Below are 26556 nucleotides of genomic sequence, written 5' to 3' on the forward strand. Positions count from 1 at the left end.
TTTTGTGTGACAACCAATCTGCATCCCAAAAAGCTTTCTATCTTTTGCCTTTATAATCTTCAAACCTGCTATCAATTTGTCAAGAAGACAAGTCTAATCTTTTTGGCGATGAAGGCCTCTTAGGCGGAGAGTTCCACTTTCTCAGCATTCTAGACTGAATTTAATGCCTAGCCTGAATGTAATGTAATTAAGGTGAGTGAAACAAGACCAGGCCAACAGAATTATACATCCACGTCACACAATTAATATAGTTTTCTTGTTTTTGTTTTTAAATTACTAAGTTTGGGTACAATTTAAATATAGTTATAGATACTATATACCTTCTCAATAAATGATTTTTTCTATTTAATTTAACTAGAGGAAATTCTATTGTATTGTCTCAAAACTATGTTGGATAAATGTGCTTTTGTTTGTAAAAGACTTATTCTAAACATGTGACACAAAACTAGTATGAAATGCATTTTATGTTATTGTTGTGTGTGTGTGTGTGTGTGTGTGTGTGTGTGTGTTTGTAATTGAGCCATACTTGGTAGTGCTCAGGGGTTACTCTCGACTCTGTGCTCAGAAATTGATTCTGGCAGTCTCAGGGGACCATAAAGAATGCCAGAACCCAGGTCTGTCTTGGGTCAGTTGCATGAAAGCATGAAAAGCAAATGCCCTACTGCTGCGCTATCCTTCTGGCCCTCATGAAATAAATTTTAGATGTTTACTGAAGCTCTCAAAGGGAGCTATTTATAGACTTGTAGAAGACATGTAGAAGATAGACTTGCATAAACTATCAAATATTTTTATGTGCCACTAAATCTTAACTTTCTCAACGTAAGTGACTAAATTTATGGAATTATCAGCAATTGCTTGTCAAGTTCTAATACCCCATGATCCTACACAATATTGGTCAAAGACTAGTCTTGGCACATATTCTGGATGGATATAGACTTATGCCTCAGTGGGTCTCATCTGTGTGATTACACGTGGCAGTGTCTTCATCTTTTCTGCAGGATATGTGAGTACTTCCTTTATCAATCTCACAGCAGGTGTATAAGCACTGAGCTGAGTTCTTATAGTTGCCCCTTCAGGCTACCATTCATAATGCAATTTATGTGACTTTATGGGTTATCAGACGGGTTACTACTTTTGGAATATTTGTGCTGATTTTACATGTAAATGGACTGATTCTGTGTAGTACCAGGTCATGAAAATTATTGTAGTTGCCTCAACCTTTTTAATAGTTCATTGAGCATTTCTTTCCTGGCCCAATATTTGCATATCTCACTCAGCAGTGTTTTCTTTTTTCTTTCTGTCCTGTTAGTCACAGAGAACTTTGTCCTTAAGAAGCAGCATAGACCATTTATTTTCATTAAAAGATGCTTTTAGTATAATTCTTCCTCCCATTTCAGGAAGCTGTTGGGTATATATATATTTTTTTTCCAATTGCACTTAATAAATCCATAAGGGGTAATTCCTGTCATTGAGAATGGTCATGTAAATGTCATGCATGTGTGGTGAGGTGTGAGGGGGCTGGAGAGTAATTGCCCTCTGTTCACCGACAGGGTGATTTGCCAAAGCTTAGTTTGGAGACAGAACCTGAGTAACTGAGCCTCCTATCAGAGTTAATCAACAGATCATGCAAATGAGGCACCCATTTATAGCATTTATTTAAATTTTCATTTAAATTGCTGTTTAAATGGAATACATTGAAAATCCTGAAGTCAACACTTGAGCAAATTGCTTTTAAAACTATATATTAAATTGCAACACATTGCAATTTAATACATAGTTCCAAGATAATTGCTTATCGCTTTAGGAGCACAAAATATGTGTCCAAATAGTTTAATGTGGTTGATGAGCTACAAGAAGCTTCTTATTTGCCTTTTAGGGTGAGGAAAAGGGTAGAATATGGTAATTATGAAGGTATTGTCTAAATCTCACCTATTTGACTTAGATCATTGACTCCACTGCTTAGTAATTATGTGGTTTTTAATCCTTTCATCCTTCTGGCCTCAGTTTTCCTATCTATAAAATGAAACCATTAAAATGCTCATTATAGGGTTATTATAATTAATAAACAAAAATAATTTGTACATATAGCACAGTATCTAATCCATGGTAAGCATCCATTAAATGCTGCTTTAATTTTGTAAGTACAGCTATTTTTTGTTTTGTTTTCATTCTAGAATACGACTAGAAATGTTACTAGAAGACATAAAATCACAAAGGGATTTGTCGCTTGTATTATATGTCTTCTTGGAAAATAAAATCACAGAACCATCACTAAGATTGTTTCTTCTTGGAAGAACTATTCCAGATTTTTAGCTACAATAGCATGTATATATTGACTGCGAACATTCAGACTTGTAATTAAGTGGAATGTTTTTTAAAAGAGAAAAATGCCATATTTATTTTCTGATATAACCTTGAAGATTCTGAGAAAAAAACCAGAAAAATTGGAGGACAAAGTGATTTTAATTACTAATTTTGATTTTTACTTTCCATAGAAATAGTTACTAAATTAAGTTACTTAAAGTATTAGTTTTTGTTTTTATAGAACAGACTGACTTACTCATTCAGAAGGAGTTTTTATTAGCATAATCTTAGACATCTCAGGATTGGAGATAGACCCAAATAACCAATTTTTAGGAAAAAAACAGGAATCAGGACAACTCTGGAGAGCTAGAATACATTATATATCAAAAATTCTACAAGAAAGAAGAGGACATCTCTGAAGGATTGGCCAAGACTGATCTTGATGGAAAGACTGGCTCTAAGTAGAATGCTGAGTGGGTAAAATAATATCTAGGCAAAAACCCCTAACATCGAATACTCTTCCTACTGAGGCTAAAAATCTCAGAAAACATTGGCAAAGCATTAGATTAAATCTGTTGTTTCTCACATATGTTCAGATGAGAAAGTGAGATGACCACTAAAAGAGGACAAAGCGTCAGATGACAAAGGAGGAAATATACTGACAGATTTTGTGACTACCAGGTTGCCAGTGGCTAATGATGCAGAGAGAAGGCACACTGAGTATATAGTTCCAAGGAAACACAATGCACCATGCTGCATAGCTCCCACTGGGGCAGATGCATTATATCATTTGTAGCCAAGTTCTTCAGTCCAGGAATGATATATTTTTTAGCATTTAAAAATAAAATATTTTTTTTATTTTTTTAAACTGTGTCAAGTCTGTTTTCTGCTGAGTCTGACTTTCTCAAGTCTTTTCAAATTTAAGTTTTCTGGATCCAAGATGTCTATAAGCTTTAGGAAGGTGGGATAATGCATTAGGATGATTTGAACAAACACCTCTCATTCTGACTTGCCAGTATTAATTAGGAAACATTTTGAAAGCTAAAATAAGGTTACTGCCTTATTTTCTTGGAAGATGACAATTTAATTTTATTTTTCCATTTGGAAACTTCCTTTGAGGAGCTTGTCTTTTCAGACACTTTGTAGTATTTTTAAATCTGGTCTCTTAGTCAAGAGGATGTCTTCAGTTTCAGTAGAATCTGAGTCATGGGACTGTTACCCTAGATTTGGAAACACAATGAAATCTCATAACATAAAATATAGGTTATAAGATCATGTTACCTTACAAATATTGTATTCGTCCATGCTTTGTAAGAAAAGAGTTGATGCATAAATTTGCAGATTTTTTAAAAATATCATTTTATAAACTTTTATTCAAAATTTATTTTAGAATGTGCGTTTACTAGAGGTTAAAGAAATTATTCCATAAAAGACAATTGAGAGACTCATTAGAAAGACACAGGGATTTTTGAATTCAATTTTGCGAGCCAAGAGTCAGCCCTGAGTACATTGGGGTGTGGTCGAAACACACACGCACAAACACACACACACACACACACACACAGGCACACATGCACGTATGCACAGACCGAATATAACAGATCTAGGACCAGAGTGAGCACAAAATGTAGGGTGTTTGCCTTGCATGCAGTTGATGTGAGTTCAATACATGGCATCCCATAGAGTTGCCTATGGCTCCAGGAATAGTTTTTGAGTGCAGGGCCAAAAGTAACCCCTGAGCATCCGGAGGATAGCTCACCCCCCCCCAATAAAATAAAGATGCCATATCATATGGAGTATGTCTAGGGGTTGTTTTGAAGGCAGAACAAGGGCCAGATCCAGGATGAACAATTTTCATAGAGATATCACCAAAAGATAGACCAAGAAACAGAGGATTGGCACTGCCTAGTTAACACACTGCAGAGTAGGGCAGAGTAGGGCAGCCTTGGACTCCCCTGCTTTTTCTCCCCAAGTTTCAGGGCAAAGCCATTAGTCTTGCTGCTGGGAAAGTCATTTTAGCCTTGTGAAGAGCATTGTCTGACTTGGGAATTAGGAATACTGTTAGGATTTGTTTTTGTTGGTTTATCTCTTTGTCCTCCGGTGATGGTCAGGGTTCACTCCTGGCTCTGCACTCAGGAATCACTCCTGCAGGTGCACAGAGGGGCCCTAGAGGAGGTCAGGGATTTGACTCGGTGTGACCACCTGCAAGACAAACACCTTCCCTGCTGTCCTCTGGCTCCAGCCTCTGTGTTCTGGGTTGTAATATCAAGGGAGGCTCAGCTCAAAGGAATTTGGTCCTGTGGCTCCTAGGAGCACTCTAATCAGTCACCATTTCCTAGGGCATGTGACTGTGGATCTGGTCATATGTTTTGATCCATATGTTTTGATGGCACAGTATGTAGGTGGCCCTGAGAAGTGGAGTGTGTGCCCTACACGGACTGTCCAGTGCCTCCTAAACAATCAAGGGTCTCTTCAAGGCTCTCCGCCTCCAGGAATCTCGCCACCCACCCAACCTGGCAGGGACAGATATGAATTCACTTTACACCCGCAGGCGGAACTGAGAGATGAAAAAGAGGGTGAGGCATTTGCACTGCAAATCCAAACCGAATCCTTCTGTGGTTCTGTCAGCTCAGTGGTAACCATGTGTGTGTGTGTGTGTGTTGTGTTGTGTGCTTGTGTGAGCATAATTTGCACGTATGGACATAATTTGTTTTATGGATATACAGCTTGTATCACAAGAGAAAATGTATCTCTTGGGGCCAAAGAGATAGCACAGTGACATTTGCCTTGCAAAAAGTCGACCCAGGACCTAAGGTGGTTGGTTCAAATCCCGGCATCCCATATGGTCCCCATGCCTGCCAGGAGCTATTTCTGAGCAGATAGCAAGGAGTAACCTCTGAGCACTGCCGGGTGTGCCCCCCCACCCAAAAAAAAGGGTATCTGTTACTATGGGACACAGTTTTAAAAAAAAAATGGGAAGGCAGCACAGAGAGATAGCACAGCGGTGTTTGCCTTGCAAGCAGCCCATACAGGACCTAAGGTGGTTGGTTCGAATCCCGGTGTCCCATATGGTCCCTGTGCCTGCCAGGAGCTATTTCTGAGCAGATAGCCAGGAGTAACCCCTGAGCACCTCCGGCTGTGGCCCAAAAGCCAAAAAAAAAAAAAAAAAAAAAAAGGGAAGGGGACCACATTTGCATTGCAAATGCCATACCAGTGTGATCCCAGGCATCTGCTATTGTCACAGAGCCTGCTAGGAGTGATTTCTGAGCACAGAGCCAGGAGAGACCACTTTATAGTTCCCACCTCTTCCCCTCAATAAAGAAGAAAACTGGCTGGAACTACAGGTCAGCCTTAGGCGTCTGCCTTGCATTGCATTGGTATCTTCAAGTTTTTTTGGTTTCAGTTATAATAAAAGAAACCTACCTTCACCAGTGAAACATTCCTCCCACCAAGAATCCCCATCTCCCTCCTTCCCCACATGCTGCTTCTATTCAGACTGATATTGTATTTCTCTGTCACTTCCAAGCATTTTAGAATCAAAAGACTGAAGAGGAGGAGAGCTCAATTGAGATTTATTAGGAGTCCATACCGAAAGCAAAGCCCACAATCCGTATTGGGTTGACTCCAGGTGTTGAGGGGCAGACTGGGCTTTCTCCAGCCTTGCTAGGGAACTTAGTGGAGCCCAGGGAACACAGTGCTGAGGTGTGCCAGGAGGGATTGGGAGCCCAGATGGGTCGGGCATGTCTTCAGGGCCATGCTAGTTCTCTTAGCCCTCCCCCAGGAAGCTCTCAGCCCAATCCACCAGAGTTGGCCGGAGATGGCATTGGGGCGCTGGAGAGGAGTTCCCCTGGACCCACTCACTGGCCACGCTGCAGGGACCCCAGATGTGGCCTGAGTGGAGGGACCTGGGCGGCTTTAAAGCAGCAGGTGGCTCTCGGAGCACGGTCCCCAATTGTACAGATTTTTGGCTACTGGGACAAGCTGGGAAGATACTTCAGCTCTCAGCTTCATAACCACTTGTAAGGCCTTCACCTCTCTCAGCATGGCCTCCAGCTCTTCCTCCTGGCCCTTGGACTGGCGTGTCAGTGCGGATACCTTGCACACCAAGTCTTGGACCTGGCGCGTCTGGGTCATGTGAGGGAAGATGCTGTCGTGGTTCGGGGCTTCAACATCCACGTCGGCGAAGCCATCCTCGGGTTTGCTGGGCTCCATGGCTGCCGGGCTCCTTGGTCGGAGGTGCAGCCTTTCCCAGTGCAGCTGATGGGCAGACAATTCCTCAGTATTGTCGCCTTCTTCACTGATCAGCTCAGCATCCTCGGCATCCAGCAGCTTCTCCTTACAGGAGCACAGGATGCTCCAAAAAGAAAAAACCAAAGGGATCATGGTGCGTAGCAGCACTTCGCAACCCAGAACCATGGGTCCCAACAACAGGGCCCATAGTGGAACCCAAAGAAACAGGAAACTCAGCATTACGGCGGTGACCCAGTGGGTCACGACTTCACAAGTTTCCAAACAAGCTGTCCAAACTCAAACAGAGTCTGCACCGAGAAGTCCAGCACAGAGACTACAAGCCTCTGCGTGTCTTTGTGTATCGCAGGGTTCCACCCATTACCATGAACATAACGAATCCCATGGAACCCAAGCAGCTCCCACGCAAGATGGGGGTGGGGGAGGACAGCTGGGAATAAACTGGAATCCCCTCCATGAATGTCCAGTGGCCGACTGGGGTCGCATGGGTAGGAACAATGGGAAGGGTGGTGCCGGAACAATGGGACAGTGGCCAGGGTCCTCTGCCTTGCTCGTGACCCAGCCAGGTTTCCTCTCTGGCCTTCTGAGAGTCCCTGAGCCACACCAAGTCATTCTGCACAGAAAGCCAGGAGTAACCCTGAGGACCACAAGTAGGACCAAAACAGCAAAAGAACCAGAAAATGGTTTGGTGGTGGTTGCTGTTTTTTTTTTTGTTTTTGTTTTTGTTTTTGTTTTTGTTTTTATAAGAGAATCAGACCACAGAGATAGTTTGATTGCACGCAGCCAAACTAAGTTCAATCCCCATCATTCCCTATGGTCCGCTGACTGACTGCTGGGAGTGCTTTCTGAGTGAAGAGACAGAAGAAACGCCAGTTCTTCTGGGTGAGGCCCCATGCCTCCAAACAGAAACCACATAGGAACTGGAACAAAGGCAATATGGTGGGGAAGGCTCAGGCTGTACATAACTGACCAGGGTTTAAGCCCCAGAACTTTATAGAGTCCCATGAGTGCACCAGGACTGATCCCTGAGTGCAGATCCAAGATTAACCCTAAACTACAGGGTAGGAACCCCCCCTACCCCAGAAAAAAAAAAGAAACAAACACAGCAAAACTCTGAATGGTGGAGCGATAGAGCAGTGAGGAGGACCTCTGCCTTGCATTCAGCTGACCATTGTGAGATCCCTTAAGGTCCCCCCATACTAGCAGGACTGATCCCTGAGTGCACAGCCTGGAGTGACCCCTGAGCATCACTAGGTGTGGCAAATAACCATTTACACCTGGTTTAATCCTGGCATCACAGATGATCCCCTAGCCGGCCAGGAGTAACTCCTGAGTGCCCCCAGGTGTGGCCAAAAATAAAACAAAACAACAAAAAAATGAACAAAAAAACACAAAAAGATAAGGTGACCCTGGGTGATATCATAGCAGAGAAGTACTTGGCATTCCAAGCAGCAGAATCTGTTGAATTCCCAGTACCTCAGAGAGTTATTCCCTTGACTCCTAAGGAGAGGAATCCAAGATAACAGAGCCAGATTAAGTGCAGAGCACTGTAGAGTGTGACCCAAAACCCCCTCAATAATTATAGTTCAAAAAGCTTGTATACTGGCCAAAATGGCAATATGAATGAGGGCACTTGCCCGCAGTTGCCCCAGGTTTAATCCCTTAGCCCCCTATGGTCCCCACAAACACCACCAGGCATAATTCTTGAGTACAGAGCCAGGAATAATCCCTAAACAAGGCCAGATGTGGACAAAAAAGGTTTTGAAAGAACCAAACTTGGTGACGAGACTATTGCTAGAACCCAAAATGCCTACAACTGAACTAGAATTAGATTTGTAAATCACAGTGTCCTAATAAAATCAATGAATAAAATATTTGTATTCAAGAATCTAAGGAAAACCGAACTAGGGGCCAGAGAGGTAGCACAGAGTTAGGGCACTTGCCTCACATGCAGAAGGATGGTGGTTTGAATCCCAGCATCCCATATTGTCCCTTGAGCCTGCCAGGAGCGATTGCTGAGCATAGAGCCAGGAGGTACCCCTGAGTGCAGCCTGGTGTGACCCAAGAAAAAAACAAACAAACACACAAAAGACAAAGAAAGCAAGAAAACCAAACTAATCCTCTTTAATAACTAAGATACTGTCAGCTGAAATGAAACCAGCTATGCCAAACCATGGGCTGGTTTAAAACTCAGATACAAGTCCCAGAGTGAAAGCACTATGTGAGGTCATTTGCTAACATGTGGCCTATCCAGGACAGACCCAAATTCGATCCCTTTGATTTCACATGGTCGAGCCTGCCAGATTGAGTTTTGAGAGCATAGCCAGGAAGATCTAATGTGTGTTACTGGGTGTGGCCAAAAGAGAAAAACAAAAACAAAAACGAATCCAATCCAAGGGAGCAGGGCAATAGCACAGCACAGCAGGCAGGGCCTGTGCCTTGCATACTTTCTACTGTTTGATCCCCAGCATTCCCTATGGTTCCCTGAGTTTGCCAGGAATAATTCCTGAGTGCAGAGCCAGGAGTAATACCTGAGAACTGCCCAGTGTAGCTCAATCGCCAGGGAGGGGAGGAAAGGATATCAGATACAAAACATATGATAAAATCAATACCCACAATTTTGTAAAGGGTAACTGAATACAGTTCTCCTAAAACCCACAGAACCAAAATCTCCTTAGCTCAATGCTTCTCAATTATTTTCAGTCATGCCCTTGGAGGAAGTAGAAAACATTTTTCGCGACCCCCTCCATATGACTGATAATAGAATCTTCAATAAAAAATCTTTAAACTGCAAAACAGATATATATAAAATAATTTGAGCTGATTTTTAATCAGAGGTGAGGCCTGGATTAATGGCTACAATGCACAGCTTTTCGAGCAGGGTTTGAAGCAGGACACAACAATTCTCAGCTGCAGAGACATACAGAGATGGAAATCAGTGCTTAGCTTGTTCTGACAGTATATACGGAGGTCAAACGTGTCCGCCTTTATGGAGACTCGTGCCGCCCCTGTGGGGCACACACCACTATTTGAGAAGCACTGCCTTAGCTGGACATCCCCTGATATTAGAATCCAGAACACAGTGGCTGAAACAGAGTACAGTTCTTGCATGTGGTCACACCAAGTCAGATCCCTGACCTCCCATAGCTTCACAATGTGCCTCTCCAGCAGTTATCCCTGAGTGCAGAGCCAGGAGTAAACCCTGACCAGCACCAGAGGACAAAGTGATAAACCAAGAAACAGACAAAAACAAACCCTAACAGTATTCATAATGCCTGAGTAGGACAAGGCTTTTACAAGGCCGAAATGATCTTCAGAGCAGTAGGACTAATAGCTTTTCCCTGACTTTTGGGGAGAAAAGGAAGGATTCTCAGAGGCTAGAGCTGCTTCCACCAACCACTCCCGTAGTGTGAGAAAAGATAAAAGCTGGGAGCACAGCACAAAGATGGGTTAACCTAGGGCAGAACGCAGAAAGATGCCTATAGACCAGGGACCCAAGCTAAATAATGTCTTAGGATCTCCCTGCACCCCTCACGATTTCCCAAGCTCCATCAGTAGTGATCACTGAGCACAGAGCTTGGAGTCAGCTTGTAGGACAATCGGGGTGTCTTCCAAATGGAAAATCATCATCATCATCATCGTAGTCAGCATCACCAACAAAATCAAGGGTCCTAAAAAAAAATCATTATTTTCATCTGTCTTTTTTTTTTCCTTTTTTTGGTTTCAGTCACACCCGGTGGATGCTCAGGGGTTACTCCTGGCTATGCCCTTAGAAATAGCTCCTGGCTTGGGAAACCATATGGGACGCTGGGAGATAGAACCATGATCTGTCCTAGGCTAGTGCAAGCAAGGCAGATGTCTTACTGCATGTGCCACTGCTCCGGCCCCTCACCATCACCATTCTAACAAATTCATCATCATGATCAAGAACAAATCATCATGACCATTATCTTAGAGAAACCAAAACACACCATCTTTCCAGCAAGTGAGAAGTCAGGAAATCACAGCCGATTTACACCATTGAAGCAGCTGCACAGAGGGATATTTTAAAGTCTGCAAGAAAAATAATGTGTATATGTGAGCACTGAAAAAGACGGAGGGCCCAGAGCCAGAGCACAGTGGGGAGGGCATTTGACTTGCACACAGCCAACCTGGGTTCAATCCCTGGCATCCCATGTGTTCTTGGAGGCTGGCAAGAAAGATTTCCAGCACAGAGCCAAGAGACAGCCTTGAGCATATTGGGGTGTGGTCGAAACACACATGCACAGAAACACACACACATACACACACACACACATGCAGAGCGAATATAACAGATCTAGGACCAAAGTAAGCACAAAATGTAGGGTGTTTGCCTTGCATGCAGTTGATGTGAGTTCATTGCATGGCATCCCATAGAGTCCCCTGAGGCTCCAGGAATAGTTTTTGACTGCAGGGCCAAAAGTAACCCCTGAGCATCCGGAGGATAGCTCACCCCCCCCCCAATAAAATAAAGATGCCATATCATATGGAGTATGTCTAGGGGTTGTTTTGATGGCAGAACAAGGGTCTGATCCAGGATGAATAATTTCCATAGAGTCATCACTAAAAGATAGACCAAGAAACAGAGGATTAGCACTGCCTAGTTAACACACTGCAGAGTAGGGCAGAGTAGGGCAGCCTTGGACACCCCTGCCTTTTCTCCCCAAGTTTCAGGGCAAAGCCATTAGTCTTGCTGCTGGGAAGGTCATTTTAGCCTTGTGAAGAGCATTGTCTGACTTGGGAATTAGGAATACTGTTAGGATTTGTTTTTGTTGGTTTATCTCTTTGTCCTCCGGTGATGGTCAGGGTTCACTCCTGGCTCTCCACTCAGGAATCACTCCTGCAGGTGCACAGAGGGGCCCTAGAGGAGGTCAGGGATTTGACTCGGTGTGACCACCTGCAAGACAAACACCTTCCCTACTGTACTCTGGCTCCAGCCTCTGTGTTCTGGGTTGTAATATCAGGGGAGGCTCAGCTCAAAGGAATTTGGTCCTGTGGCTACTAGGAGCATTATAATCAGTCACCATTACCTAGGGCATGTGACTGTGGATCTGGTCTTATGTTTTGATCCATATGTTTTGATGGCACAGTATGTAGGTGGCCCTGAGAAGTGGAGTGTGTGCCCCACACGGACTGTCCAGTGCCTCCTAACCAATCAAGGGTCTCTTCAAGGATCTCCGCCTCCAGGAATGTCGCCACCCAACCAACCTGGCAGGGACAGATATGAATTAACTTACAACCAAAGGCGGAACTGAGAGATGAAAATGAGGGTGAGGCATTTGCACTGCAAATCCAAACCGAATCCTTCTGCCGTTCTGTCAGCTCAGTGGTAACCATGTGTGTGTGTGTTGTGTTGTGTGTTTGTGTGAGCATAATTTGCATGTATGTACATAATTTGTTTTGTGTATATACAGCTTGTATCACAAAAGAAAATGTATCTCTTGGGGCCACAGAGATAGTATAGCGACATTTGCCTTGCAAGAAGTCCACCCAGGACCTAAGGTGGTTGGTTCAAATCCCAGCATCCCATATGGTCCCCTTGCCTGCCAGGAGCTATTTCTGAGCAGATAGCAAGGAGTAACCTCTGAGCACTGCCGGGTGTGCCCCCCCTAAAAAAGGGTATCTGTTTCTATGGGACACAGTTTTAAAAAAATGGGCAGGCGGATTGCTCTACCTGCAGAGCCTCCACCGGTCTGTGCTTCTTCTGAGGAAACTGAGGACCTGAAGGGAGCCCTGTCCTGTGCTTCTCTGTCTTTCCTGAATTCTTGAAGCTCTCCTCAGAGCCCTGGGAAGCGATCCCCAAAAATACTACACTCTGAAGCTACCCAGTGAGCGAGTGTGTGAGTAAGAAATGGCTGGATGTGGGAGTTGCCAGGCAGAGTGCTGATTGCTCTACCTGCAGAGTCTTCACCCGGCTGTGCTTCTTCTGAGGAAACTGAGGATCTGAAGGGAGCCCTGTCCTGTGCTTCTCTGTCTTTCCTGAATTCTTGAAGCTCTCCTCAGTGCCCTGGGAAGTGAACCCAAAAATACTACATTCTGAAGCTACCCAGCGAGCAAGTGAAAACTACGCCTGCCCAGTGAGGCCCAACTGTGAAAAATTCTGAGTGCTTCCTTTGTGTGTCTGTTTACTATCCTGTTGCGTGAAACTCTTGGGAGTGGGCCGAAAAGAGGCGCCAGCAGAGCACTTAGCTCCACTTCGCTATGCGGCTGTGCGCTCTTTCTAAGAAAAGAACACCATCACAACAAGAAGAAAAAAACCACACTACGAACTGTGCTGGATCACAGAAGCAAGCATTTCTCTCCGGACTATCTTCTCTGCTGCATGCTCAGGCCTAAGATTTGATCCTGTGTGAGGCTTCATCCACGGAGGACTCCCCTCCCTTAGAGGAAAGTAGGCCCATTCGGAAAGGGCGGAGCCAGAAGAGTGTGCTGCCTGCATCATATAGCCAATGAATACCACCACAACACGGAGAAAAACCCACAATACAAGTGTGACAATGGGGAAACAACGCAGGCCAGCATCAGACATAGAGAATGACAGGACAATTCTGCTGACCAGATAATGACCAACCAACTAATCAACCTCTCAGATAAGGACTTTAGACTAGCAATATGGAAGATGCTCAATGAACTCAAAGAAACCATGGATCAAGTTGAACAGAACACTAATAAGAACCAAGAAAATATGAAGACAGAAATCACAAAACTCCAAACTGAAATAACATGTCAACTAACAGGCCTGAAAAGGTCAGTAAACGAAGTGAATGACAAAATGGATAAGCTCTGGGACAGGGTATCAGAAGCTGAGAATAGACTTGGTGCTGTGGAAGATGAGATACATAACAATTCCATACAGCAGGAGAGATTGGAAAAAAACTTAAAGCAAATGAACAGACAATGGAAAAATTAGTCAAAGAATGGGAACAGATGAAAATAGAAGTCTATGATAAGCTCAACAGAAACAACTTAAGAATCATTGGAGTCCAAGAGACCCAGGAAGAAAATATCCAGGAAGAATCAACGGTCAAGAACATCATTAAAGAGAAACTTCCAGAGCTAAAGAATATATGTGATCAAATCCTGCATGCTCGAAGAGTACCAACCAAAAGAGACCCCAGAAAAACCACCCCTAGACACATCCTAGTCACAATGACAAATCCCAAAGATAGAGACAGAATTCAGAAAACAGTAAGATCAAAAGGGGAAATTATGTTCAAGCAAGCATCCTTGAGATTTACAGCAGACGTGTCATCAGAAACACTCAATGTCAGAAAACAGTGGTGGGATATTGTGACAAAACTGAATGAAATGAATGCTTCACCGAGAATACTGTACCCAGCAAAACTCACTTTCCTGTTTGATGGAAGAATACATGATTTCACAGACAAAAAACAGCTCAGAAACTTTACAGACTCAAAACCAGTCTTAAGAGAAAAACTGAAAGACCTAATTTAAGACAAGACAAACCAAAAGACACACCAAATTTCGATATAAAGATGGCATTAAATCCCAGGACAATTCTTCCTCTCAATGTCAAGGGACTAAATGCACCAGTTAAGAGACACAGAGTGGCTAAATGGATCAAAAACTCAATCCAACCTTCTGGTTCCTACAAGAAACACACCTGAATAGTCAGAACAAACATAGACTCAAAATAAAAGGCTGGAGAAAAATTATCCAAGCAAACAACACCCATAAAAAAGCTGGAGTGGCCATACTAATATCAGATAATGCAAACTTTATACTCAGGAAGGTTGTAAGGGACAAAGATGGACACTTTATATTAATCAAGGGGTATTTAGAGCAGGAAGAAATAACTCTCCTAAACATATATGCACCAAATGAGGGGCCAGCAAAATATTTAATACAACTGTTGACAAATCTGAAAAATAATATCAATAACAACACAATAATTGTGGGGGACCTCAACACGGCTTTGTCAACACTGGATAGGTCAACCAGACTGAAACCCAACAAGAATATACTAGACCTGAGGAGAGAAATGGAAGAAAGATGTCTAGTGGATATATATAGGACACTCCATCCCCAGAAACCTGGATACACATTCTTCTCCAAGGTACATGGGACATTCTCCAGGATACACTACATGCTGGCACATAAAACATACCTCCATAATATCAAGAGGATAGAAATTTTGCAGACTACCTTCGCTAACCCCAAGGCTCTGAAATTATTTGTGAATTCCAAAGGGACTCAGAAGAAAAACTTTAACACCTGGAAATTAAACAGCCTCATACTCAATAACCAGAGTCCCCCAGATGAAATCAAGGAGGAAATCAAAACTTTCCTGGAAACAAATGACAATAAAGACACAAATTATCAGAACTTATGAGACACAGCAAAAGCAGTACTGAGAGGAATATTTATAGCTTTGCAAGCACACATCTGGAAGGAAGAAGGAGCTTACCTGAGTACCTTAATGACACAGCTAATAGAACTAGAAAGTGCTCAACAAAAGGACCCAAGAATAGGAAGACAGAAGGAAATAACAAAGCTGAGAGCAGAAATCAACGAAGTGGAAACCCAAAAAGCAATCCGAAAGATCAACGAAAGCAGAAGTTGGTTCTTTGAAAAAATAAACAAGATTGATAGACCACTGGCAAACCTAACAAAGAAAGAGAGAGAGAAACTTGATAACTCGTATTAGGAATGAAAAAGGAGAGATCACTACTGATATGACAGAGATTCAAAGGGTAATCAGAAACTACTTTGAGAAACTCTACACCACTAAAAATGAGAACCTGGAAGAAATGGATAAATTCTTGGACTCTTATAATCTTCCACAGTTGAAGGAAGAGGATCTAGCATAACTAAACACCCTCATCACCATTGATGAAATTAAAACGGTAATCAAAAGTCTGCCCAAAAACAAAAGCCCAGGCCCAGATGGATTCACTAATGAATTCTTTCAAACTTTCCAAGAGGAACTACTACCAATCCTGGAAAGACTCTTTCATGAAATTGAAAAAAATGGAAACACTTCCAAATAGCTTTTATGAAGCCAACATCACCTTGATATCTAAACCAACAGAGATGCTACAAAAAAAGAAAATTACAGACCAATATCGCTGATGAATGCAGATGCAAAGATCCTCAACAAAATTCTGGCAAAAAAATTCTGGCAAAAAAATTCTGGCCTCATTAAGAAGATCATCCACTACGATCAAGTAGGTTTCATCCCAGGAATGCAAGGCTGGTTTAACATCCATAAATCTATCAACATAATACACAACATCAATAACAAGAAAAATAAAAACCACACGATCATATCAATAGATGCAGAGAAAGCATTTGATAAGGTCCAACACCCATTCTTGATCAAAACTCTCAGCAAGATGGGAATGGAAGGAACCTTTCTCAATATAGTTAAGGCCATCTACCACAAGCCAGTGGCAAATATTATCCTCAATGGAGAAAAACTAAAAGCCTTCCCTCTAAATTCTGGCACAAGACAAGGCTGTCCTCTCTCCCTACTCCTATTCAACATAGCACTGGAAGTACTTGCTATAGCGATTAGGCAAGAAAAAGATATCAAGGGAATCCAGATAGGAAAGGAAGAAGTCAAGCTCTCACTGTTTGCAGATTACATGATACCCTACTTAGAAAACCCTAAAGACTCGACCAAATAGCTTCTAGAAACAATAGACTCATATAGCAAGGTGGCAGGCTACAAAATTAACATACAAAAATCAATGGCCTTTCTATACACCAATAGTAATAAGGATGAAATGGACATTAAGAAAGCAACCCCGGGGCCGGGCGGTGGCGCTAAAGGTAAGGTGCCTGCCTTGCCTGCGCTAACCTTGGACGGACCGCGGTTCGATCCCCCGGTGTCCCATATGGTCCCCCAAGCCAGGAGCAACTTCTGAGCACATAGCCAGGAGTAACCCCTGAGCGTTACTGGGTGTGGCCCAAAAAACAAAAAAAAAAAAAAAAAAAAAAAAAGAAAACAACCCCATTCACAATAGTGCCACACAAACTCAAATATCTTGGAATCAACTTGACTAAAAATGTGAAGGACCTATACAAAGAAAACTATAAAACTCTACTCCAAGAAATAAGAGAGGACACGCAGAAATGAAAACGCATACCCTGCTTATGGATTGGCAGGATTAACATCATCAAAATGGCAATACTCCCCAAGGCATTATACAGATTTAATGCTATCCCTCTAAAGATACCCATGACATTCTTCAAAGAAGTGGATTAGGCACTTTTGAAATTCATTTGGAACAATAAACACCCTCGAATAGCTAAAGCAATCATTGGGAACAAGAATATGGGAGGAATTACTTTCCCCAACTTTAAACTGGACTACAAAGCAATAGTTATCAAAACAGCATGGTATTGGGATAAGAACAGGCCCTCAGATCAGTGGAATAGGATTGAATACTCAGAAAATGTTCCCCAGACATATAATCACCTAATTTTTGATAAAGGAGCAGGAAATCCTAAATGGAGAGGGAAAGCCTCTTCAACAAGTGGTGTTGGCACAATTGGATAGCCACTTGCAAAAAATTGAACTTAGACCCCCAGCTAACATCATGTACGAAGGTAAAATCCAAATGGATTAAAGACCTCAATATCAGCCCCAAAACCATAAGATATATAGAACATCACATAGGCAATACACTCCAGGACATTATAGGCATCTTCAAGGAGGAAACTGCCCTCTCCATGCAAGTGAAAGCAGAGATTAACAGATGGGAATATATTAAGCTGAGAAGCTTCTGCACCTCACAGGAAATAGTGCCCAGGAGTGGGAGAAACTCTTCACCCAGTACCCATCAGATAAGGGGCTAATCTCCAAAATATACAAGGCACTGACAGAAATTTACAAGAAAAAAAAACATCTAATCCCATCAAAAAATGGGGAGAAGAAATGAACAGACACTTTGACAGAGAAGAAATACAAATGGCCAAAAGACACATGAAAAGGTGCTCCACATCACTAATCATCAGGGAGATGCAAATCAAAACAACGATGAGATACCACCTCACACCCCAGAGATTGGCACACATCACAAAGAACGAGAATAAACAGTGTTGGCGGGAATGTGGAGAGAAAGGAACTCTTATCCACTGCTGGTGGGAATGCCGTCTAGTTCAACCTTTATGGAAAGCGATATGGAGATTCCTCCAAAAACTGGAAATCGAGCTCCCATACGATCCAGCTATACCACTCCTAGGAATATACCCTAGGAACACAAAAATACAATACAAAAACCCCTTCCTTATACCTATATTCATTGCAGCACTATTTACCATAGAAAGACTCTGGAAACAACCCAGATGCCGTTCAACAGACGAATGGCTAAAGAAACTGTGGTACATATACACAATGGAATATTATGCAGCTGTCAGGAGAGATGAAGTCATGAAATTTTCCTATACATGGATGTACACGGAATCTATTATGCTGAGTGAAATAAGTCAGAGAGAGAAAAACGCAGAATGGTCTCACTCATCTATGGGTTTTAAGAAAAATGAAAGACATTCTTGCAATAATAATTTTCAGACACAAAAGAGAAAAGAGCTGGAAGTTCCAGCTCACCTCAGGAAGCTCACCACAAAGTGTGATGAGTTTAGTTAGAGAAATAACTACATTTTGAACTGTCCTAATAATGAGAATGTATGAGGAAAATGGAGAGCCTGTTTAGAGTACAGGCGGGGGTCGGTTAGGGAGGAGGGAGACTTGGGACATTGGTGATGGGAATATTGCACTGGTGATGGGTAGTGTTCTTTACATGTCTAAAACCCAATCACAATCATGTATGTAAACAAGGTGTTTAAATAAAAAATATCATTCTATAAACTTTCATTCGATATTTATTTTAGAATGTGCGTTTACTAGAGGTTAAAGAAATTATTCCATAAAAGACAATTGAGAGACTCATTAGAAAGACACAGGGATTTGAATTCAATTTTGTGGTGACACTGTTTTTAGAAAGAGGTTTAAAAATGCAAATACGCTATCCTGCTTATTATCTAGTAGATTTTAGTTCATTCCATTCTCTTTTGGACCTGCATGATACCAATTACATTTTCCCAAGTTCAACTTTCTTATTTCCCATCTACATTCTACTTAAATGTCTACTTAATATTTCTAGAGTTCCTTTAAAAGTTTACTGGGTCTTCCTGTTGCCTACAAGAAGAAGCCCAAACTATGCAATCTTTGTACAGATCCTGCAATATCATTCCCCAACCTGTCATTACTCCCATTTATAGAATCCATCTCTTGTAAATCTTGTAATCTTAAAATTTCCTGAATTCAGACACATTAATTTTTCTGCCCAGTTCAAGTTGCTTATTTTTAAAGTCTGGCATTTGAAACAACGGATGCTCTGTGAAGATTATTTTCTTCTATCTCCTTATAGTTAACTCCTACTGAATCAGTAAAAAGATGATTTCTCACTTTTTTTTTTAAAAATAAGAACTGTATTTAAGCACTGTGATTACAAACATGATTGTAGTTGGGCTCTTCAGTCAAAGAACAACCCACCTGGGGCCGAAGAGATAGCACAGCGGTAGGGCATTTGCCTTTCATGCAGCACATCCAGGACGGACTGCAGTTAGAATCCTGGCATCCCATATGGTCCCCCAAGCCTGCCGGGAGTTATTTCTGGACGCAGAGTGAGGAATAACCCCTGAGCGCCACTGGTGTGACCCAAAAACCAAAAAAAAGAAAAAAAAAGAACACCCCCCTTCACTAGTGCAACATTCCCATCACCAATGCCCCCATATCCCCTCCTATGCCTGTATTCGAGGCATGCACTCTACTTTTATCAACCACTACTATTGTCATGATAGTTGTTAGTGTAATTATTTTTCTAACTGCACTTACCACTCTTTGTGGTGAGCTTCATATTGCAAGTCGGTCCTTCAGACACTCATCTCTGAAAATTATTTCAATAATGTCTTTTATTTTTCTTAAAGCCCATAGATGAATGAGACTATTCTATGTATATATCTCTATCTCTATCTCTCTGACTTATTCACTCAGCATAATAGTTCTAACTTTTATTCCTCCTAACACACCTTTCTCCAGCTGTTCTCCAATGTCAGTATAGTGACTCACTCACTATTTTCCTGCTTCTCAAGCCCCAAATCTAAAACAGCATTGAATTCCTTGGAGTCTTTTACCCTCTATATTTTACTGACTTTATCTTCAAATTCTTAAATAGATGAATAATGGGATATAGTTTATATTTATAAAAGACTGTCTGGTACAAAGTCAATACTCTGTCAGAGGGCAGGTGTGTGGTCAATCCAGTCTCTTGGGAAGAGGCTGTAGAAATTCAGGCAATAGTGTGGTTTTGATCTGTAAAATAACTATGGGGCTATAGTAAATGTTGTCATTTGGGAGATAATTCGGATAAACCTGAAAGAATTTTTCTGGTAAATAAAATATAGAGGCGCAAAACCAGAAAAAATACAAACCAAACAAAATGGTAAAAGCTTAAGAGGATTTCTGTTGTTGTTGTTGTTGTTGTTGTTGTTGTTTTGAAATGGAACTTCTTACCTAACATGCTCTCTGTATATCTTTGCAAAGCTCATGTGAACGTTTTTTTTATGTGAGCTTTCCTTTCTTTTCCTTCCTTTTTTTCTTGTCCTCATGTACATGTCACACTGCTCTCTTTCTCCCCTTCTAAAAGACCAGTTTAGTATTTGCATGTTTTATTCCTTTCTACTGTACTCTCATCTTTCCATATCTTTAACATTGTGCTCCTTAGAGTGCTTCAAGCCTCAATTCATATGACTTTCTTCATTTGAGGGGCCTGGAGTGCCAATGATGCTGTGCTCAGGTGGGTCTAGGATCCACTCCTAGCCATACTCAGGCATATGGCCAGTAGTTCAGGGATAGAGGCCCAGGATGCAGTAATACTTGAGTCTTACAGTATTTAGGACCAACACAGTCACCCTACCAGTGCATGGAGATCTTTAGTGTGAAGCCCAGAGATGCCCATGGTTGGAATCAAATCTGTACTATCTTCAAGGTCCCTCAAAGTTCTCCTTTTCAAAAATTCTTTTCTCTGATCATGTTTAAAGCAGAAACTTTTCTCTTTTCTAGCTAGTCACTTGGGTAATTTGCTTTAGAGCATTATGAAAGTTTGCATATCTTTTAATCATTCAGAGCTTCGCTTTTTATAAAGTGTAGCTTTGATCTACCCCAAATTACTGTAAATGTGAGCCTTTTTTATTCATTTCTCAGTTTTGCATTACTTAAGCTGGCTTTGAACAAGAAGGGACAGAATACACATTTGTTGAATGGATGACTGATGGTTCTGTCCCAAATGCCTCTCAGTAAGATTTAATGTCTCACACCCAAAGGTTCTCTGGTATTTCAGTGTATACTTTGTCTAATCCCAATATCTGTCTACTTTATACCTTTTTGATGTGATTATAGACATTTATGACCATTTATGAAATAGATTACTTTTCCCAATTGGATTTGGAGGTCATTGATCCCACAATGCTTACCCAATGTATTATACATAGTAAATACTTATTTCATATAATTTTAAATAAAGGAAGTGTCAGTTCACTGTGATTTTTAACTTAGAGAGATTTTTAACCCCCAAGCAAGATTAAATAAGTGACAAATTTTCTTTATATATTTTTGACCTGTGGATATTCATCCTTAGTTAACTGATGATTTAAGTGAAGATTTGCCATATACTCCTTTAATTTCACATTTTTGAGTGTGTGCAAATTGTGGAATCTCTCAGTGGACTTTGGTATGGTATCACATCATGGAGCTCAAGTTAGGAACATCCCCTCATTGGTTCTCATTGGACAGAACTTCTGAGTTCACTGCCTTGAATGATTTATTAATACTTATTTCCACTTGTCTCCTTTCTCATAGATTATGTAGCTTTTCAAACTTCTTGACATTGCTTCTAAGACAACAAACATAGATTAAAACAGGTGTGAAATACAAAAGGAATATAAGCAATGTATGAAGCTAGCAGTGCCAAGAATGTTAACTAAATTAGGCATTTTCTCTGTTGAGTTTAGAAGAAATTGCTGACTTACACATTCTCGATTCAAGAACAGAAGGCTGTCTTTTCAAATTCTTTTCCCCATCTACAAATTCCATTTCCCTGGATCCCTACATATTTACTATCTAGATTCATAACAACTAGGGAACAGAAACTCTATTGTTTATTTGTTGATTACCAGGTATATACAGTACATATAAAATTTATTTATAAATACTGGTCCTTTCCCTCTGTCTTTGCTGATTTATACTAGATTGCCAAGTTCTCCAGGTACAAACTCTCAGACCTCCAGTAGTCTCCAGTGTCTTTTGTATACTTTTCTTTAAGACTTCCTTGAAATCTTCCTTAAAGTCATCTCAACCAGTCTAGAGGTCTGAAATCCCCTTTGACCTATTATTTCTTATATTTGTTCTTTGGAAGTAGCTTTTTTATTACTAATTTTTCCTCAACAATTCCCAAGCTTGGGTGGGAATCTTGACTTTTAGTGGCAAAAATACTGATATTATTTATTCAAATTCTACCTATCCTAACAATGGAATGTGAATACAAATAGTGAGTACAGGAACATTAAATTATAATAACAGTTGCCATTTAGTGTGTTCTTTGCTCTGTTTTTAGCACTTTATCCAGCAGCTTGCATGCATTTTATTCTTCCAATAACAAAGAAGTAGTTATTTCCTCACTTTGCCAGATAGGAAATCTGAATTACATGGAAGTTAGGTAATGTATGTAAGGTCACATTGGTATCAGCTAGGATGCTAACAGGACCTTGATGAGAAGTTAGGTAATGTATGTAAGGTCACATTGGTATCAGCTAGGATGCTAACAGGACCTTGATGAATAGATAATGGTAACCAGAGTGCTAGAAAGAAAGTAAGTTCATCATAGTTAGACCTAGCAAAACTATGTCTGGGATTTTGTCCTGTGACTTATTTTTTATGTTGAAAATTAACTGATCCAAATTAGTGACATAGGACAATAGAAATTATTAAAAATTCTAGAATAGTTTCAACTGGCAAATTAATTGTAGAGGAGACAAATATTCAAATTCAGAAGTATTCCCTGATATCACAACCTATATATTCCTAAATTTTAATTTCAATATAAAATATATTCCTAAATTTTAATTTCAAATATCTATATTTAATAGTACATTTTAAATGTTAGATTTTTTCTTGACATTTGACTTCTTTTACTTTTTTCTTTTATTTTCTCTTCTATTCAGTTACACAGTTCTCTGAGACTTTTATTACTGAGAGCAGGACCTGAATTCAATTTATTTTAGCAACATTATTCACTCCATAACGTTTTTGTAAAAATTATGACTGCCCCCCAAAGAAAGATTCCAAAAAAGTGGAATCTACTTATTCTTCATTTATATCAACATATTATTTACCTCTATTTTACTACAACTTATCTCTGTAATGGTCAAGTCAATTTTGTCATCTAGATAACTAAAAAATTAGAATTTCTTTTGGTAGCAATTGCTTCAGTTAAACCTATAAACATTTTAGAACAGAGCTTGAAACAAAATATAATATGGACATATTTATATATTATGCCGTTACAATTTTTTACCATCTAAATTCTCAGTGAATATTTTAAAGTTCATAGAAGTTACAATAATACAACTTATGTTTTTCATTTCTAGCCAGTATATGGCACATGCGAGGTGATTATATATTGTTGGATTTAATATATGAATATAAAATAATGAGAAAATTCAGACTTCAGAAGAGCCATAGAGATCACCCACATAATGATGTTTGCTCCTATTTACCAACCTATCAGTAGATCTGAGTACTGTTAGAATAAGTTAGAGTATTTGTGAAAATGTGAGGTTTTTCAACCTAGAAGAAAATCTTTGCAGTAGCAACTCAGATATCTAAATTACCATCTTCTCGGAGGTTTTCCCAGAAGCCAGCCTAGCACTCTTTTTTAAATTATCTTGTTTTTAGAAGAGGAATTGTAGTTAGAATTGCAACTTAGTGGTAAACTATGTGCCTTATGGATGTGAAGCCTTGTGTTTGGTCCCTGAATCTCTGTCTCTGTCTCTTTGTCTCTGCCCTTTTTTTCCTCTTAAAAAGAAGCAATATTCACTCTGTAAAGTAACACAATTAAATGAGCATTATGTCATTAAAAGGGAGAGATATATTCAGTATAAAGGGAAATAAAACCAAAAGTTATAAGAGATACTGGCTGATTTTTTATTTTGGTAGCTAGTAACCTTCAAGAGCCAGTAACCTTTGAGAACTAGAATTTTAGTTGACTTTTAACTTTTAGTAACTGTCCAGCAATATACAGTCCTAAAAATGTTCTACTTTATTCTTCCACCTATGCCTAAACTGCAAGGTAAGTGAAAGTGGAGGATGGAACTAAATTCATCATTGGAGTTTTGGATGAAAATATTTTAAGGCATTAAATATGGGTCTATAGAAACCATTGTGCTGATCAGTTTTTTTTTCCTCTTTTAAGCAAAAAGAAATAAAAAGACTAAGCAGATTTAAGGATTCTAAAGCAAAATCAAAATATATACTGTAAACATTTATTGAAATAGACTTAATGCAAACGTATCTTTAGTAAATTAACTAAACATGGGCTAATGTTGTCAGTGATGATTTTGTACCTGTGTTTAAAAGGTTTTTTTCAAGAGTATATTAAATGGGTTGACTTTAAATTTTTGAACTTCTTCATACTCCTTTATGCTAAAAATAAAAAGAAGATAACATGTGAATAAAAAAATACAACTTCATCATGCCATTAAGTGTCTGTCCTTTTCAAAGCACCAAATACTTTAAAAAAATAAATGTTTATTTAAACACTATGGTTATAAAATTGTTTATACTTGAGTTTCAGTCATAAAATGTACAATATCCTTCACCAGTGTACTTTTCTAGCCACTAATATTCCTGATTCCCTTCTCATCTAACCCCCCTTTCTGCCTGTCTCTGGTGCAGGCATTTTGCTTTTCTCTCTCTTTTTTTCTCTATTTTCCTTTTTACCTTTTTGACTCTGGTTTGCATTATTGTGTTTTAAAGGGTACCATGCATATCTCTTTATCTCCTTTCAGCACCCAGTTCTTGTCCAGAGGGATAAGTTACAACTCTCATTGCCATAGTGAACCTTTGTCTACTTTAACTGCACTCACTGCTCTCAAATATTTTTTTTTTTTTGTTTGTTTTTGGGTTACACCCGGCGGTGCTCAGGGGTTACTCCTGGCTGTCTGCTCAGAAATAGCTCCTGGCAGGCACGGGGAACCATATGGGACACCGGGATTCGAACCAACCACCTTTGGTCCTGGATCGGCTGCTTGCAAGGCAAACGCCGCTGTGCTATCTCTCCGGGCCCTCTCAAATATTTTTTTTAAAGGGCACTGTTTTTAATCTGGGGAGTAATATATTTTTCTCCCTGCATTTCATTGGACAATTTAATTAAATTATTCCTAATCCACAGTTTGTTTGTTTCCAGTAGTTATTGATCAAGAAGAAGAGATGGTTCCAAGTAAGAGAAGTGCTGTTCTTGTGGATGGAATCATACTGAATGGGCCCACGACAGATGCAAGATCAGGAGAAAAATTTGTTGAAGAGGCCTGTAGGCTAATAATGAAAGAGGTAGTTTTCAAGGCGACGGATGCCAATGAAAAGGTAAAAAACTAAGTTAACAAGTGAAAATTAGAAAATCCCAGAAATGGAAATTTTTATTTCTCTAATATAAAGACATTAAAAGCATATACTTTCATTTATGCTATAGCTTTCTTTCTATTTTATGCCCATCTAACAATGTTTTAACCTCCTTTTTATTGCCATGTAGTATCTTCTGACCTTAAAGGATAAGAAGTATTCCTTACTTTGCCAGCCAATAGGTAATTGACTGACATTCTCGAATGTAATATAAGATATGGCTATGAAGCACAATGATGCAGCTTTCTGCTATCATTATATGAATCAGTGATTTTAAATCATTTTATGGCTGTGAAATTGCAACAGTTTATAAACCAGTGACTGGAAGCCTCTGATACAGATAGAAATAACCTGATTATCTGATTGATATACTATTTAAAGAACACTATGCTCTGCATTTTCATATAGACATTCTAATATTGATCATGATAAAATAAGCGATAGTAGAAAATAGCAGATAGTTTATGAACACTATCTGAGGGTTCTTAGAAGGAGTTTATCTAAGATCAAATTAGAACTCTGAGGCTGATAAATGACTTCCTACAGGGTCTATATTTCAGATTCAAGCTCAAATTCAGATTCAAAATAAAAATGATATTAATAATAGCACCTAATTCCTAAACTTGTTTCTTTTCTCAGGTGCAAGACTACTAAGTAATAGGATAGGTACAGAGGGGACCACATATTCTTTTTTTTTTTTTTTTTTTTTTTGGTTTTTGGCCCACACCCGGTAACGCTCAGGGGTTACTCCTGGCTATGTGCTCAGAAGTTGCTCCTGGCTTGGGGGACCATATGGGACACCGGGGGATCGAACCGCGGTCCGTCCAAGGCTAGCGCAGGCAAGGCAGGCACCTTACCTCTAGCGCCACCGCCCGGCCCCGGGACCACATATTCTAGCAGCCCTGGGGGTGAGGGAAGAGGATATGGGAGGTAGGACAAAAACGGAGGAGTAGGGAGGACAAACCGGTGATGAGAATCCCCCCTGATTTTATGTAAATATGTACCTAAAATATTATTGTCAACAATATGTAAGCCAATATAATCAAAATAAAAATTATGTTAATATAAAAAAACCCTTTATAGGAAAAAAATTAAGTAGCTGCCATGTATTGAGTCCTTTTCTAGAGATGAGGAAAAAAAGAAGACAAAACATGAGAAGGGCAAGAATCTGACCTAAGGTTATGATGTTTAGTCTAGTTTCAGAGTCTGTGCTTTGAATTCCTTCTGGATAGGTCTCTTAAAATCACTAAATTATTACTCTTTTTCACTGACCACTTTTC

At 40.2% G+C, this 26556-nt stretch overlaps 1 protein-coding gene across 1 annotated transcript in view; it reads left to right on the forward strand.

Annotated features, from left to right (window-relative positions):
* Positions 1–26556, forward strand: part of GADL1 (glutamate decarboxylase like 1) — a 239878-nt gene that overhangs the window by 21365 nt on the left and 191957 nt on the right. The window contains exon 2 of the mRNA XM_049766059.1: positions 25068–25240. Coding sequence (XP_049622016.1) covers positions 25068–25240 — 173 coding nt within the window. The remainder of the gene's footprint in view (positions 1–25067; positions 25241–26556) is intronic.

This window comes from Suncus etruscus, chromosome 20 (assembly GCF_024139225.1).
Source record: "Suncus etruscus isolate mSunEtr1 chromosome 20, mSunEtr1.pri.cur, whole genome shotgun sequence".
NCBI lineage: Eukaryota > Metazoa > Chordata > Mammalia > Eulipotyphla > Soricidae > Suncus > Suncus etruscus.